Source organism: Labrus mixtus, chromosome 18 (genome assembly GCF_963584025.1).
Source record: "Labrus mixtus chromosome 18, fLabMix1.1, whole genome shotgun sequence".
NCBI classification, from domain to species: domain Eukaryota; kingdom Metazoa; phylum Chordata; class Actinopteri; order Labriformes; family Labridae; genus Labrus; species Labrus mixtus.
Window position 1 is genome coordinate 11506822 of NC_083629.1, and position 16269 is coordinate 11523090.

The 16269-nt window shown below is 42.8% G+C and overlaps 1 protein-coding gene across 1 annotated transcript; it reads left to right on the top strand.

Annotated features, from left to right (window-relative positions):
• Positions 1-355: 355 nt before the first annotated feature.
• On the top strand, positions 356-12698 carry LOC132992824 (bcl-2-modifying factor-like). The gene is made up of 4 exons (XM_061062336.1): positions 356-618; positions 2499-2695; positions 3289-3482; positions 8436-12698. The coding sequence occupies exons 2-4, from the start codon at positions 2524-2526 to the stop codon at positions 8541-8543; spliced, it is 474 nt and encodes a 157-aa protein (XP_060918319.1). The 5' UTR covers positions 356-618; positions 2499-2523; the 3' UTR covers positions 8544-12698.
• The last annotated feature ends 3571 nt before the right edge of the window (positions 12699-16269 follow it).

A 16269-nucleotide genomic window follows, 5' to 3' on the forward strand; every position in this document is an offset into this window, starting at 1 on the left:
TATGGGAAATAGATCTAGGTAGTAGTTTTTAATGGCTGTGTTAAAGCAGTAGGCTATGCTAATATACCTAATATAATATTTAATTATTGAAGCTAACTTGTGACCTGTATGTTGCTTTGTGTGTCTTATATTTTGTCATGAATGTCAATGTGCTTGTGCACTGTACAGCTGTCTGCTTTCTGACCAGATGATAGCGTAAAAGCGGTTTCGTGCTATGGGGAATTTCCCGTCCACGTGTCTGACTACGCGCTGGAGGAGGCGGGACAAAAACAAAGCCGGCGATTGGTTACAGCGGCGAAATGTAAATCACGCTTAAAGGGATTGCGCACCACCTCTGCTGGGATGAACCGAGTTTAGGACGACAGAAACACTCTTGTCCTTAAGGAGAGTTTATTTACTAACTTTTCAGACTTTGAACTCCACCCCCCGATGGCGGAGTCAGGGTACAGCTGACGTCGGCGAAATGAAATCGGCTGGTTACACTTTTCCTCTCATAATGGAAGTGGTCGTGGAGGTGAAACGGACTAACTCGCCTCTCTTGCCTGGATATTGAACCCATTGTCCTTTTTTTTTCTCTCTGAGTATATGACAACTACTACAAGAAAGTCAACCTTTGTGGTAAGTTAGACTACTTTAAAACGTGTGTTTGTTCGGTCGGTACATTTGACATGAGCGTGTTGGTGCGAGCTTTAACCGTGAAACAGTGGCGTCCTTATGAAGAGGCAACAAACAACGTGCTGATGATATTGTTACAAAAAGACTATAGCTTCAGCTGATTTGTTTCCTCGTTTTTTTTTTTTCTCGTAGCCTACACTGCGCTTTGTAGACACAGAGCAGTCCAAAAGAAACCGGTTTCAGTGTTACTCAGCCTGTCATTCATACAACACGTTCCCGGTTTACCAAGCCGCAGTCGGTGAATGGACTTCAGACTACATGACACTTGTTGTGGCAAGTGTGTTTCAGTCTTTACGAACGACAGCAGTAACCGAATATTTCTCCAGAATAATAATAATAATATTTACGGATGTTAACGTGTTATTACACATTTTAGACGGTGCGGGTAGGCCTTCATCTTCAAATGTGTCCTACATCCCTGAATAATCCCCTCTGACGTAATTTAAGACATTTTGTCTCAATAAAATGCTTAGCCGGTAGATTTTTTTTTTTTTTTGAATAACTAAAACGTCGCCTGACTTTGGGCTGTGGGAGGTTTTAATGTGCAAAATGTTATAAATAGTTAAATTGGGTGTTATGTGAGGCTAATTGCGCCGCTGGATTGAAACCGTGCTAAAAAACACAGCTGCTCCAGCACCACCCCCATCTTTCCCTTTTGTTATTGTTATGTAGCTTTCAGCAGGGGGAGCCACTGTCTGACACAAACACACTGCTGACTACCTGCTTCAACTCTGCTTTCTGGGGGCTGAGCCAGTGTGATTTTTTTTTTTTTTTTTTTCTGATCCTTCCCATGTTGTTACTCTTTGTTTGTGAAACCAACGCATTAAGTGGTTTCACAGACAGGCTTTACTATGAGCACACACAGTGTATGGTGAGGTGTGGGCATGCAAGGGACAGGCCAGTCTGCTTGAAGCTCTCTCTCTCTCTCTCTCTCTCTCTCTCTCTCTCTCTCTCTCTCTCTCTCTCAGGGAGCTGGCAGGCTGCGAGACCAGGGCAGGGAGAGCGGTTTAGGATTTTCTTAAAAGACTGTCATTACTCTCTGCTCTGGACCCTAATTTGGAAGTGTGGTAGTAGTCAAACCCTGCATTACAACTCAGTGGTGACTTGGGGATTTGCAAGTGAAGCAACTTGAATTTCACCCATATTTTCATAACTCCTTGACCCACTATATGATCCAGGGTTAAGTGGAGTGCATTACTGAACTGGAGCGAAACTTAAATCATTTGTCATCATGCCTTTTTTATTTCTCCCGTCATCTGGTAAGAATCAAATATTTATCTTGGTGTTGATATCTACAATTGTTTGCATTAAAAGAACCTGATATTAGTATTATAAGAAAAGAGTCATGGGACAGTCATTTAATAAGCTGGGCTTCTGTCCACAAGGCTGCTTAGCACAGACTAGAAAGATTTTCATTGAACCCAGTTCGCCGAACTCCCCTTTATGTAAATGTGGCTCAACAGTCTCCTAACCACATGGCATTGTGTGGTTTCATCACTGAGATGAATAGAGCCATTTATCTAAATAAGCAGTGAGCTCTCGATGACGGCAAACCATTAACTCATTTTCTCTTTCAAACTTCTCCTGTGTGGTTTTATCGATTTGAGGGCACTCCTCATAAACCAGACAGGTTGTCTATAATGATAATGAAAGCATTGAATGTATTATGAATGTGTGTGAGATCATCTCATCAGGCCTAATGCAGACTTGTTCAAGGTTACTGTCCTTAATGAAGGAAACAAGGGATGACTTTGATTGATATTGTTCTATATTTAGCAGCCGCAAGTAACCTGTCTCTCTCTCTCTGTCCTGCTACCTTTAAGGCTGCTCATCTCAAAGTGCCCCCGCATGGACGATGAAGAGGATGATGTGTTCGAGCCGGACCCCCACAGCTGGCACACCTATTTTCAGGAGATAAAGTGTGAAGACCGGGGCACGCAGACACCTGGCCCGGCCCTGGCACCCAACAACGGCATGCTGCCCTGTGGAGTCGCAGAGGAGCCCAGACCACTCTTCTACGGTGAGACTGAAGAAATACCATGTTTCAGAAGAGAAAGGGGAACATTAGCTTGTGTGCGATAACCGGTGCTATAAAACTGAAGCACGAAACTATATTGTGAGACTCACTGTGAGAAACGGTGCTGCACTGACCTCATGCCTGGCGCCTGATAGTCCTGATCACGGTGGCTTTTATGGTCTGTATGGAGTGTACCCAGCTGCTTTGCTGTTCGAAAGGCGCCAGACTGGCACTGTGAGTGAAAGGACGTGACAGATATGCTAACCTGTGTGCGTGACAGCAGAGCTACAAAAGTGCCATATACAAGAAATCATTCCAAAGTAGCTCTGAACAACTGATTTGAAAGTCTGTGTCATGTGAGATTGTTGTGGTGTCATGAGTTCAAATGAGTCATGGTATTAATGAAATGAAACAATTTGAAAAGTTGTTGTGAAAGCCACGCATTCTGACAGGTTGAGCAGATCTTTGTGCCTTTGCATCATCATCCCAAATACAATCACAGTAAAATAAACAGACTGTCAGATGTCATTGCAGTATTTACATCATTATACCGTGTTGTTGACAAAATACTAAGTCTCAGTCTTTATACCCAACAGGCAACGCAGGTTTTCGATTACACTTCCCTGCGAACTTTGAGCTTGTTGGGGATCAGGAAGAGAGCGGACAAGAAAGCGAGCTGCAGCAAATTGGGATGGAGCAGCAGCAACCTGTTGCCCACAGTGTGGAGGCCATCATCGGTCTGAAACTCCAACTCATAGGAGACCAGTTTTATCGGGAACACTTACAACTGGTGAGGAAGATGTTATGCATCCTGCTAACCGTGCAGAGTCGAAACAAACACTTTGGCTTCTAGTTTTATGGCAGCAAACAAATCCATAGAGTGCCCTGTATATGCCTTTCATGGAGTCTTGTGTGAGAGCAATCCTGATGAGTCCATGTTGAGCAGCCGTCTGCCGAAACTGTGTTGGGCTTGGAAAGTGGGATAGAGGGAGATGCAGGGAGAAAGAGAAGGATAGAGACACACAGAGTAACAACAACAATAATGAATAAGATAGATTTATAGCTACATGGTCAGTAATAATGGTAAAAGTAGCAGCAGGCCGTGCACACCAACGATCCAGAAGCACCTATGAGACAAAGGAGCTCAGGAGCTTTTCCTCCCGTTATTTGAAAAGCCTCTTGTTGGCACAGCATAACTGTTTGTCCAAGCGAATGCACTAAAGCCTGGAGGATATACAAGTATACAAATCATACTGATAATCTTACTGAGATACACACAAGACAAACACACTATGTACCTGTTGGTTATTTGCACTGTAACAAAAGTAAAACATTTAAAAAGTACATTGTTTCTTGTTTAAAACTGTTTTTTTCCCCCCAGCGATTGTGGACTTTAAAAGTCAGTTGTTTAAATTGGTCTTAAATAGAAAACACACATCTTATGTTTGTTGAAGCTCTGCTCCAGATTAATCCCTAATTCGTCTGCTGTCAAACTAGACCTCATTGTGTTTGTGTGAGTCTTAATTGTGTTTATGTTGGATTAGAGCGGTGGTTTTTAGAGTCAACGCAAAAAAAAGGTGCAGTCGACACATGAACAACATCAGCAAAGTTTTTTTTTAATTGATCTGTCAAAGATTTATGGTGGGACTAAAGTTGGCTCTTTTCACTGTGTATACTCCATATTTGTTTTGGAGAGGCTGTGCACATGCAGAATTAAGAGAGCCCAGTGTTTCACCCTCTGCAACCCCCCTTACCCTCAAGCCATGGACTCTGCTGAACCAGGGCAGCCCTTCCCCCCACCTCGTCAAGCCCGGGCCCTCCCCCTGCCTGCTCTTCCTGTTTATTTCTCTCTCTCTTCCCCCTGTTTCCCGACTGTGGAAGCAAGTGGCAACAAGGATGCCTGGCTTCAAACAACACACTGCACAGTGTGGTCAGGGTGACACTGTCTGCTGGGTCTGTGTGTCTGTGTGTGTGTGTGTGTGTGTGTGTGTGTGTGTGTGTGTGTGTGTGTGTGTGTGTGTGTGTGTGTGTGTGTGTGTGTGTGTGTGTGTGTGTGTGTGTGTGTGTGTGTGTGTGTGTGTGTGTGTGTGTGTGTGTGTGTGTGTGTGTGTGTGTGTGTGTGTGTGTGTGTGTGTGTGTGTGTGTGTGTGTGTGTGTGTGTGTGCTGAATAATGTTCCTTCATGTGTGGGTGTTGTACATCCGCTACACACTGTTTTTGTTTCACTGGCTGCAACATCAATAGATATGCATAAACTCTCACCAGACTTTCTTTATTTTCTGGACTCTTGAAGCGTTGCACAAACGCTTAACAGTCTCTCACACGCGCGCACACACACACACACACACACACACACACACACACACACACACACACACACACACACACACACACACACACACACACACACACACACACATACTCATACATCCAGGAAAAAAAAGCAGAAGTGGCAGGAGAAGGTAAACATGTTGTAACCCGAAACTTAGCGCGTGAGCCTCGAGGGGGACAGCTGCGGTTCCAGGGAGTCTCCAGTCAGCCCCTTCCCTCGGCCGCTGGAGACACCCAAATAAGAGGTATACACAGCCAAAGGGGGGGGGGGATCCTTAATGATGGTATAAGCATAAATATAAGGGAAAGTGGTTTGGGAGTGAACCTCAAATGATAATGTAACGACCATTTGTAGCCCCTGCCTATTTTTTTTTTTTTTACAAGTGCAAGACAGTTTCAAATGTTCTCACACACTTATCAAGTTGTGGTTATTTATACCCCTTCAGCTCAGAATGAGTCATGTCTTGTATCGCTGGTAAACGCGACACAGCCGACCAGACAGACAGACAGACAGACAGACAAGAGGGTTTCTCTGATGAGTGTGAGTTTGGTGTCCGTGTGTGTGCGGCAGGGGTTTACTGACGCACAAGACAGCGTGCCTGGGTCAGTGGATGGAGGAAGTGGTTTTGCTTCTTTTTGCTGGTTGAGTAAACAGCAGAGAGAACAGTCAGTGTGAACGGCCCAGTGAGATCACACCCTGAAGCTAGAGGTGTCAGGACACAGAAACACACATTGTTATCGTAGCAGAATAGGTATAAAGAGAATTGTGTTTTCGCTTGCACCTTGAAGAGAACGGGAATTTTTTGCAGTGAAGTGTAGCATAACCACGTTTTTGCCACTGTGTGATTGTTCAGAGTGTGTGTGGCTGAAGGTAAGGTGTGCAGAGGGATGTTTTTACAGTGCAATACAACCTCTGTTTTAACTATTTCAGACTTTAGTTGTGCATTCAATTATGTGTGCGTGAGTACATGCTAATGCAAAAATGCACCCACACTTGTTTTTTACCTTTTCAGTCTCACAGTGAGTACAAAAATGCTCCATCTATTAGTGGTATTAATGTCTGTCAGTTCTCAGTCCTGTCAGTGGACGATTGCATTTATTCAGTGCCGACACTTGTCCCTGAGCTGTATAAGTGCCTTTGGCTGCCATATTCTTGATGGATCTGGGAGTGATGGGGCTGTGAGTGGTCTCCATGGGAGCCCATGGCCCCTGGCGAAAGCAGGGATTAGGTAGCGAAAGAGTGCTGGTGGATGCTGACAGATAAATTGCTCCTCAGTCAGAGTGGGCTGGAGAGGACCCTCTAAGGTCCCCAGAGGAAAGCTGACATTAGCCCGCCTGCCATATGAGACACGGCAGTAATGACAGTCACAATGGCAGGAAGACGGCTCCAGCTTGCACAGGGCAAGGAGCAGAGTTAGGTTTCATCCCCATGTTTTTTAAGAGAGACGACTCCTGGTGCTTTTGATAGGAGGTGTTGAAAGAAGGGTTGAATATCGGCAGTGTGTGTGTGCTCACATGCGATGCTTGTGGCTTTATCTCGTCACTGTTTCAGCGAGGGCACAGAACTCTCTCCTTTCAGCACTTGAAGAGAGGGGAGGAGTGGGGGAAAAAAAAAACATATGAAGAAGGCATGGTTATGTATTTTTCGTTGGTTGAGCTTGTTAACCTAAAACCACCTCTGTTTGTTTGAATTTCCCCTTTACTGCTGCTCTCGTCCCTGATGCGACTAATCCAGAGCTTCTTGCCTTTGCTGCCGGACTGTTTGCTCAAGAGATAAGGCAGAGCTTCTGAGCAGCTGGCTGGATAGACAGCCTGCATGGGACACTGATAAAGCACATCAGGCGAGTGTGAGAGTGACGACACGGAGCATCTGGCTAGACTCTGCTGCTCTATCGCTGGCTAAATTTAGAGCCTGGCTTATTTTGACAGTTGGTGGCGTGACTCATGATTATGTTGCGACAGGCCTGTGCTCACCTCTCTCTCTCTTTCTCTCTCTCTCTCTCTCTCTCTCTTTCATTTGTTCACTCCCTTTCCTGCTGTTTGTTGTGATGTCTCTCTCAAGAGTGGAGGTCAAAAGATCAGGTCACAGGCAAACTCTGACTCTGGTAATAAAGATCGATTGCTTGTTATGTAGCTTCTAGTAAATACTCTTGTAGGATTGTTAATGGCCTAATAAATCCCTCTGTTGAGTCGTTGTAGTCCTGCAGCATTTACTATTTGATGCTGAAACTCAAAGCACAAATAGGTAGTACACTTATTGACCTACAACAAACAAAAAAGAGTTCTCTCTTAAAATATAACTTTTTAAAACTTCAAATACTACAGGAATACCAGTGTTCATTAAGTCGAGCCAAATTGGCTGCCAGCCCATCCGCTCTGTGCTTCATATAACAACATCACCAATGTTTTAGCTGAACCAGACATTATGCAACCATTATTTCCTTATCAAAACATCCCCGCACGAGTTCTTAGATATGTTATAAAACAGAGAACTGGTTTTTATCAAGATCCCCGGCAGGCTTTGTCGAGATTTGATTTGTTTTTACCTCTCTCGAGTCAGAGTAAGGGATCATAAAAGTGAGAGTCTGACATGCTGGTTTGCACCTGGCAGAGTTTATGCAGCGCCCTGCTGTGTTCACCAGACATGGATTAGAGTATAGACACTCAGTGGCTTATCACAATGGAAGCTGAAACAAGGTCAATGTTTGGACACCACCTTAACTGTCATGTGGATAAATAAGGCACGTCTAATCTCTGCCTGTAAATCTTTTGTGTAAGAATGTTGCCAAGAAACGGGAGCTTGGTGCATTCATCATTTCAAAAAAAAAAAAAAAAAAAAAAAAAGTCTACCTTGACATACAACATTTACGGCCTGAAAACAGCCACATGATATCAGACATAGTGGAGTCTGCCTTTCGTCTGAAGACTGCACTACTGTACCCCTCTTGTGCAGACCAATGCCTGCCTCTCATCAGGCGCTCCCTAATCCCATTTGGTGCAATTATCTTATCTCAGCTTCTCAATGGCAGAGATAGCATTATCCCTCTAATCGCACACAGTCTGATTGGCTCGCAAACCTGAGGGAGTCTTCTTCTGCCAGATAGATTAGAAAAAGTGTGCCTGTACGATGTGTGTGTGTGTGTGTGTTTATGACTTGGAATGTCTGTAAGGGATAGTGAAGGGATCCTGCACACCAAAGGAGGCCTCTTTAATAAGCGTTGTTGGGGACAGAAGCAGACTGTTGTGAAAATATCCAGGTCGATACGGTGTCTGGTTCTGCCTCACCCTCTTCACAGGTTGACCCTGAGTTTACCGTCAATCACATCACACCGTACACAACTACACAACCACCTGGGCACCATAGCAACAGAAGATTGTACCACCTTATATGTTTTGTTGATTTGTTGTTTCAGTATCATCGAAACCAAAGGAACCAGGGGCCTCTGTGGTGGCGTCTGGGTGCAGCTTTGCTGAGCCTTCTGTTTGACAGGGGCTTCATCGCTGGAGCAGGACGGAGGTGAGGGGGGTCTTCCCTTCAAATCCCCTTTACTTCATCTCTCTGAGGAACTGGACTCCTAATGGCACTGTCAAATTTAACACGGGTCAGATTTTTTTTGGGAGAGGAGGGAAAAGAAGCAGACTAGAAGTCGCCGCAGGACGGCGACGACCAACTTTTCTTCAAGGTTGTTTTTTTTTTTTCCCAAGAAGATGCCATGATTCTCTGAGATTCCTCTAAGGGACAATGTTCATATTTTGGTATACGTGTGGTGAAGTAGTTTTGTACAGTACATAGTTAAATTTTTTGCACTTCAACATGTATCCATCTTTAATGACCTCCACGGACCCTGGGAATGCCTTATTCAGTGTCTTCTGCCAGAATGAGTATTGAGAAATTTTGACAGGCTACATGAGATATTAGGAGATGAAAGACATGTGGTGGGAGGTTTTCTTTCTGAAGATTCCCAGCTGACCAGACAAGTTGATTTCCAAAGAGGCAACTTCTTCTCAGAACAAAGCATTTTGCACCTCACCTCGATGAAAAAAACAAAAACACTTTTCTTAACGTCTTTATTTTGATTTCTGACTTTGTTTTTTTACACCTCTTGTTTTCCTGATGTGGTTTGAAGTGTGAACACAATCCCTCAGTGACCTTTAAACAAATAGTCTCCACGTATAAAGAGTCTGCAAACCTTAACTTGTAATCTAAATATCTTTTTATGTCTCTTCAGTCCTGTGCTACATGTCAAACTATCAGAACATTTAGAGGGCTCAGGAGGTTTTTGGGGTTGGAGCTGACTGGAACATTAACAGCGTTTAAAGAGATTGCATTCAAACACTGTTTCATGTAAATCTCATCAAAATGAATTGGGATCATTGACACTGAAAACAAATTCCAGAACATGTCTTAGCTGCAATAAATTAACATAAAAATGATGTTAATTGGGAATCACCAAACAGTCTCAATGCATGATCTACAGAAGTAATTAAATGAACTGATTCACATCAAATTAATATTCTGATAATACAACCATCCTCTGAGTGTTTTTATCATGGCAGCCACTCAGTGGTTGATTGTTGTTGTCTGATATGTAGCACACTGAAGAAGGCTTGGGAAAGATACATGAGAAGACATTTACTTTAAAGTTTGTTGTTGGTGACTTTTGGCCTCCACCATAAAATCTAAGTAACGCACAAAGCTTGGTGAAACAGGGCTCGATAATCTTAACTTTACAAAACAATTTGGCTCAGCGTGCCCTAATGAAACACTTTCTAAAGGTTGGATTTGTTTCCAAATTCCTCCTATAGTCCCTCTTGTCCCTGTTGTCTTTCGATGTGTTCGTTTCAGATGATTGTTTTCAGACCTCCATGCCCTTGAAGTGGAACTGTGGATCCACTGTTTTTGCACTAGACCTCCACCCTTTAAGAGTTCATTCATGCTGCCGAGCAAACCTCTTGTCCTTTTTTTTTTTTAATGAAGGTCTTTCAGTAATCACTTGTTTTTCTTGCCATAACATTTCAGATTTATTCACTGTCAATAATCAACATTGGGACCTGACCGATGCATTTTGAAGTCAGGATTTTAGATTTTTTTTTTTGTAGGTTCTGGAAACTTTATGCACCAGCATTTCAGGAGAGTTACAAAAAGATCCTCGGGCCTCACCCAAAGAACTGCATCATCAATATGTGAAACGGATCTTCTCAGGCGACTTAGAGGGAGTTTTTACATAATTTTATATTCTGCTGGCTGATCTCTTTTGGTGCTCAGATCCATCTATGGGATATTTTGAATGCGTATAATCACCACTGAAGAAAAAGACAAAAGTGAAAAAAAAAGACTGTAATTGTTGTTGAAATATGAATATGGTTGAAGACACTGTTGAAGATTCTGTTTGTTATATTGAACCCGAGACCAACCTTCTCACCCACAGAGCAAAACATATCAGGGGTGTGTAATCACATGTGTCAAGTTTCTCACTGAACAATTAGGGTTTCCTCTCATTTTCTCCAAGATATCTCAGGGACGGACTTTGTGGGCTACTGGTTACCTTGAGAATCTGTTACATGGTTTGAAGAAGAGCAGTGTTTTCATCCCAAATATTTATACTGAAACCTCAGGAGGTGTTGTCTAAAAGTCTTTGATTTTCATTTCAGTTTAAAAAAACAATTCCTTTCTTCAGCGCACACGTAAAGGTACAGTTTAAATGAGGAGCAGCGCGAGGCTGCCTTGCTGTCTGTGGTGCCGATCGGGGGCTACCGAGTGTGTAGTCGTAGGCGTGTGAGGTGCACTGTTGTGTTTGTGGTTAAGAGTTTCCTGCGGATCCTGAACGCTGAGCCAGTCACTGTAGCTCCCCCGTCTCACCATTGGCTCTTGGCTTCCTCTTCGTGTTGCTCCTATAACACATGGGATTTTTTCCATCGGTTCATTTTTTTTTGTCTTTGTAATTTATTTTTAACCTTCTTATTTATTTTTGTAGATTTCTCGCCCATTTCTACTGTATACACGTGTGTGTGCAATTACTTCAAATTTTTTTTTTTTTTTTTTTATATATTCCTCTTGAACGTGTATGCGCTTCAGTTGTTGGACTGCATTGTACCTGAATTTGTTTCATGATACTCAACTCAAAATCTCCTGTTATAGTGACACTCACCTGCTGTGGAAATATGTGGACCGGCCTTTAATGAAGAACAGCAGCTTAGTCATGCAGTTTCAAAGGATTTCATACGGCTGCACATGTAGACAGAGCAGCTACACTCTCCATGGAATGGTAGCTGTTTCACTTTGAAAAACATCAGAACCATCATATTAGATTCACAATGAACACAACTGAAAACTTCCAAGATTCACTTTTCCAGACTACAGGAGTGTGATACTTAAAAAAGTAGATTTTGGTTTGAGTATTTCACATGCAAGGTCTGACTTTTTTACCACTCTTCATGATTTGTTTATAATATGTGCTTGGGAAGAGCAGCTGATTGGATGAAGTTTCACCTTAAAACCGGATTTGACCTTTTCTTTTCTTATTAACCGTCATCAGCCATCCCACCTGTTGCTTATTATTCACACACAATCAGAACTATTCCTCTTAAGTCGCAGGATGTTAGTTTGTGTGCTCATTTTTATCTCGATCATTGTCTTGTAATCAATATGCACTGGAAAGTACTTTGTTTCTGTAGATCCCATGGGTCCCTTATTTGTCATGTGTTTATGTATAGTATATACTCTGGATCGTCTCATGTCAGGCGTAGATCTGTACATCAACCAAGAAGGCTCGGATTGTCGGCCTTGTTTGATTTATTGAAAGGGAAACAAGTTGCCTCTGTGCCCTGTGACATTTTTATTAGAGCGAAGGTTCCCAAGCTGCACTCATCAGATTGTACGTGAGTGTGGAGGACCCTCGGAGTGGGACATGTATTTTATGGAAACCGTCAGTGTCTTGAATTTTTATAGTCCACTTTATATACATTTGAAGTTTTTGAAGAAGGTTTTTTGGTTTCACTTTGTTTTCTTTTTTTTTTAAACGATGACATGTCTTCTTCATGGTCTTTCTTAACTTTTTTGTTATTATGTATTTTCTTAAGACAAAGGGGTCTGTTTTTATGAGGAAAAAGTTCATGCCTGTAAAATAATTTTAAATACAAGTAGGATCCTTTTTGAAGTCCATGAGATCAAGGGCATTTTTATTAAATACAAAAATGAACTTGCAACATTCCTTGCACATCCCATCATGGTGTATAAACCAAGCAAACCAAACTCAATCATGGTTTTGATTCATTTTGACTCATGAGCTCATAGAAATTAAATATTTGCCCTTTTTTTTCTCCACAGAACAGATAACGTGTAAATGTGTTTGTAAAACCCTGGAATATGCCTTTTACTGCTCAGTTTTAACAAAGTCTTGATTATCACACACTCTCTGTATACCAACAAACGAGACCCAGCGAAAATGTAGCATTTTTGTAAACATTGACTGTGTGTTTTCGAGACTCTACTGTGCACTCGTTTTCTTTTGTGCTTATATGTTTTTTTTTTGGTTGTTGATTTAATATGGAAGTAAAAGACAATTTGTTCTGTAGTGCAATATGCTGTACATATGGAGCTTTGCTCTACAAATCTTTTTCTGGATATTCTTGTTGTTTATTGGTACTTTTTTTTCAATAAATTTTTATTGAAGGTGTGAAGTTGAATCAAGTGTGTTTTTTGAGGAAAAAAAAATTAAATCTGCTCTACAAGAACACACACTTCTACGGCACCTGAGCTCTTTGTTAGACAAACAAAGGAACATCCAAATCTCATTGATGCATAATTAAAACAGGACAAAAGAGCAATACATAGGAATATGTTACTGATATAAGAATGTATTAAAATAAGTAAGGATACGTCTAGTTTTAAGGACATTAAGTTCAGTCAGAAAGTTTTAATTCCCTCTTTTGTGCCATAGGTCTTATTTTAAGGAGCTCCATTAATGGATTAGCCAAGTGTCTGAAGCTGAGTTTGGCAGAGATTGTACTCTTCACATCCCTCCTGCTGTAAAGTCATTTATGTAGTGAAAGCAAAGGGGGCTTCCAGCCTTCTCAAATAACTGTGGCCTGCACACGTCTATAGTGTTGCATGAGAACTGAATGGGCCCATGCATAGAGCAAATGAGAAGAGTTACCTCACACTGGATTATTGTTATTTCCTGAAGGGTTAAAACCAAAGCTGCTGAGCCTGCAGATTAGTTACACTACAGCACGGATGCCCTCGAGCCACGAAGTGATTGATTATTCTTGACACATAAAAACATGAAAGTGAAGTCCTTATAGTGGTCTGTGCAGAGTGCAGAAGTGCATTCATCTAACAGTACGTTTTTATTCATTAAGTGAAAGAAAGTTTTTCATGTACATCAAATCTAATACATTAGAATATATGTTTTTCTACTTTACTTGCAATGCCCTAACAGTCACATCTGAGATTTGTGTTGCTCTTTTGTTCAACAGAGCAGACGACGTACAGTCACCTCCCTCGGGGCTGACGCGTGGCACTTCTTTTGTTATACATGCCAGGTACAGTTTCATACTTTACCGACACCTGAGTCACCTGTTTGGCCACTTGCAGGGGGGGGGGGGGGGAGAAAAAAAACAAGTCTCTTGTCTGTGGCCATCTACACACAAACACACACACACACACACTTGCAGCAAATGAAGTGTGTCAGAGGATGTGATTTAAAGAGAACAACAGCTCCTAATCGAGTCATGGTTGGTTTGGCGTACACAACTGTTCAGTTCTTCCCTCCTAATCCTGAGCTTTTTGTTTTTAATTGGAGGAGTTTTCAACCATTAGCATGAGCTAATTAGCAGTCCTGTTATACAACTGTAGACAAATATAAAGATCATGTGAATGAGGGCATCAAGAACTCCCTTCTGTTTGAGATATTTTCCTTAATTTCGCGCCATCGTGCCAAAGATATCCCCTGCGTCCTTTGCTGTTTACCTCGGCTTCATGGCTCCTCAGCCTCCTCTTTTGGCTCAGCTCTTTAATATGGAGAGCATTGGCTTCCCCCGGCCCAAACAATGGCTCCTCTGTTCCCCTGGTCTGGTTGCCTGCTGAAAGAGACACCCATTAGAGAAGCGTCTATCTCTCGGGTGAGGCCCAAGGGTCACGCACAAGTACGGCTCTTGTTTATGTCTGCAAAGCCAATCAAAACATGGCGGCCTACAAGGTTAACTCCTACTTGCCTGGCTGGCTCTCCAGCAGACCGAAGAGGAGGCTCTGCTTGAGCTGAAATCACAAAGTGCAACACATTTAACCACAGCTTCTGTTGTGTTCTGTCACTGACTGAATGAAGTAGCTGTGTGAGAGAGAATAAACAGCAAATACGTTCTGACAGGCTCCTCTTCACCTGCTGCGCACCACCACCCACACACTCCGCTACCCAGCAGAGGGGACGTTTTCAAGTGTCTCCTCATTCCAGCAAACACAGGGTGAGCTCACAGGTGATCATTTGGTAATAAATGATCACCTGTGAGCTCACACTCACATTACAAGAACCCTTATCATTTATGTGTGTTCAGAAAAGGAACCTTTAACCAGTCTGAAATGGCATTAATGAGTCTGTGACTTTCTTTAAGTTGCTGGCGGCGATAGAGGATTATAACAGAAGAAGCTGCAGTTGGGGAGCTTGTTTTTTGACACATCTAAGTCTGTAACTTTATATGCATAAGGCGTTCATGTTCATCAAGACACATCCAAATGCATCCCTCCTGGAGGCATGCTCTGGAAGTGCATGTTTTATATGCAAGCTTTGTCTTTTCCTTCCCTTGTGCCTATTTAGTCTCTGTGTTCATTCCCTCTGTGCCAGTTCGTCATATGTCATCCCTAAAACCTTTTCTGGTGAGTTGATCGTTGGACTTTTCTTTCAACCTTTTTGATACATGGACACTTACAGAGGAAAGCTCTGTTCCCCCTTTTTATCTTTTAAAAAAAATAGGGTCTGCAATAGGGTCCACTTCCTTGCGTTTTTTACACATCAATACATTACCTTGATGTTATCGCTCATTCCACCTATACCTTTTAACATTACTATTGGCATTGTAGCTGTAAATCTGTTTTATAGCTGCGTGTTGGTGTGGGTGTAAGGTGTGGGTTCAAAGGATATTGTATCGAAAGTGTAAGGTTGCAGCTTTTCAAGTCTGACAGCTCCAGTGCAAGACTTTTTTCGTGCCCGAGTGTAAATGCTTCAACTTCATGTGAAATGAAAAACTTTGGCCGTCATGGTAGTTTACCGTGCTTCTGGGAAATGTTCTAAATCTGTAAGTAGATGAGTCGACAACCTTTGACACCAAACCAAACTCCTTATAGTCTCAGTCAAGTAACATCACTGCCTCAGTCATAGATGTGTTTGAACATTTTCCATTCTTCTTTCCGCAGTCTCTGCAAACATCTGGTGCTCAGGCAGGCAGTTGTCATGGGAATAAGAAGCTAAGCCAACATCATCACATTTCGCTGTACATGGGGAGAAAAAGGCTGTCGAGGTTCAGCTGGGCAGGGTGCAGCAACCATCCCAGCCTACCCCCCCCCCCCCCCCCCCCCCCCCCCCCCCTCTGTCTGCTATGACTGAATACAGCTGACCTCCTCTGGCAAAGACCCCAACCTTAACCCCCCCCCATCTCCTCCAGGCTGCTCCACTCTGCATGGCCACCATATCACAGCTGGGAAGGAGAGGGTGCAGAAATCAATCTGTTAACACTTAGCTGATAGAAAACAACAACAATTTTCTCACTCCCCGATTCTCACTTCTCATTTAATCTGCTGTGCTCCACCAGCTCTTTTCTTTACTTTCTCTATGAAGGAGAGGTTGGGCAATCACTATAAGCACTGAGTTCTCTTTGTTTACCAAGAGCAACCCAGCAGAGCGAAGTGCTTTGTTGAGCAGCAGTCACTCCCCGGCCTCCTCACAGCTGTGACACACACACACACACACACACACACACACACACACACAAACATGCGCAAAGAACTGAAATCTCTGACTCACACACTAGCAGTATCCTGTGGTCAAGGGGGAGGGATTCAAATCCTAGCGGTGCAGCACATGAACCTGCTGAACTTGTCCTCTCCGTCTCCTGCTGGCTATTGTTCAGCCCCCATCGACTTTTTCTAACCTGATCTCTTTTCAAAATCTTCACTTACCCGTCCATTTGGACCCAATTAAAACATGCACCCTGTTAGCATGAAACACCGAGTGCAGCTGTCTCCCACCATGTGTG